General features: G+C 46.3%; 2 protein-coding genes across 3 annotated transcripts in view; one reads left to right on the forward strand and one right to left on the reverse strand.

Moving 5' to 3' along the window:
* SLTM (SAFB like transcription modulator) overlaps positions 1-247 on the reverse strand; it is a 42,027-nt gene extending 41,780 nt beyond the window's left edge. The window contains exon 1 of the mRNA XM_004709453.4: positions 146-247. Within this exon, the coding sequence (XP_004709510.2) occupies positions 146-247 (102 nt within the window). The remainder of the gene's footprint in view (positions 1-145) is intronic.
* The window catches only part of RNF111 (ring finger protein 111), a 149,393-nt gene continuing 148,108 nt past the window's right edge, over positions 123-1,407 (forward strand). For both annotated transcript variants that reach the window (XM_004709456.3, XM_004709457.3), the window contains exon 1: positions 123-610. In XM_004709456.3, the coding sequence (XP_004709513.2) occupies positions 519-610 (92 nt within the window). In that variant the 5' untranslated portion in view covers positions 123-518. The remainder of the gene's footprint in view (positions 611-1,407) is intronic.

Raw genomic sequence — 1,407 nt, forward strand, 5'->3', positions numbered from 1 at the left:
GGCCGGTCGGACCGCGCCAATGTCCCGCCGCTCTCTCCCTGGCCATTTTCTTGCAACGTCTGGTCTTGAGCAACTACCCTGTGCTGGGCGTGACAGGTCACAGCCTGGACGGGTTACTCGACACGTAAAGGCGAAGTGCGCGCACCCCGAGCTGCTCCCAGGGAAGGACGTTGATCAACTGCTGAATAAGGGAGAAATGTAGTCGGTGCGCACCGACCACGAAAGAACTCGCTTCCCGGAGTCCCATGCAAAAGATCCGAAAGAAACCCCGGAACACTTAGTCCAAGCATGTGAGGAGTTGGCCCGTGTGACACAGCTCACTGGCCGGCTCAAGGAGGGCCAGCATGTCTCCCAGCCCTGTTCATTCCAGGGCTGCCCACTCCCCAGGCCGCTCCTTTGAAAAACAGGAACGTGTGCCCTCCGTTTAGGCTTGGTTTGCTGTCCTCTGGGCGGGTCTAGGAACTCAACACGAATTTATTCACTGAATAAGGAAATGATAGTCCTTGTTGTCCTAGGCAATGCTCACTGTTTTGTGCCCTCCCCTCCCCCCCGCAAATGTAGGGGTCCCAAGAAGAATGCTTACCTTCTTATGGAGGACTGGCCTGCACACGTGAGTACCTATTCATATATTAGCCGGTATTAAGAATCATCAAAGCGTAAACATTTATGGATTACAACTATTCTGTAAATTCCATAAATCAAGTATGACAGGCATTCAAATATACATATATTTCCTGCCTTTAAAACTTAACTTGATGAGGCCTGACTTTAAGTAGCCTATGTTTCGTTGTTTGACCAATTAGTTCAAAAAGAGGAATGGATGTTACAAAATAATCAATTCGGGTAGTTCTTTAGAGTTTATTATGCACGTTGATATTCAGTAATGATCTATCCCAACTCTTAAGACAAATTTCTGTGAGGTTTAGCACGATTTAATAGCTTGCCCTTGTTCACACAGAGGGTATATGGCAGAGTTAGTGCTTAAATGCAGGTGCCCTGATTCCAAATCTAACATCTTTATGACAATATTGCTTCACAGTCATATTGTTTTAGAATGCAAAGGGTCTTTAGTAATCACCAGAAGCCTTGGTGGTGTAATAAGTTACTGGTTGGGCTGCTAACCTCAACGTCAGCAGTTCGAGAGATGAAGCGTTCTCTCCTAAAAGATTTACAGTCTCAGAAACCCACAGGCGCAATTCTACTCTGTCTTACAGGGTCACTGAGTCAGAATCTACTAGATGACAGTGAGAGTTAGTAATCTGACCTCATCCGAAGTGCTGAAATCCTGGTGGGGACTGAGCATGATAGTGGGACAGGAGGAAAATCAAGGGAAATAAGAGGAAAGAGCTGGGAGGCAAAGGGCATTTATAGAGGTCTAGATAAAGACATGTACATATGCAAATATAT

Source organism: Echinops telfairi, unplaced genomic scaffold (assembly GCF_000313985.2).
Source record: "Echinops telfairi isolate 266 unplaced genomic scaffold, ASM31398v2 ScPeMD7_8;HRSCAF=38, whole genome shotgun sequence".
In the NCBI taxonomy this organism is placed as follows: Eukaryota; Metazoa; Chordata; class Mammalia; order Afrosoricida; family Tenrecidae; genus Echinops; species Echinops telfairi.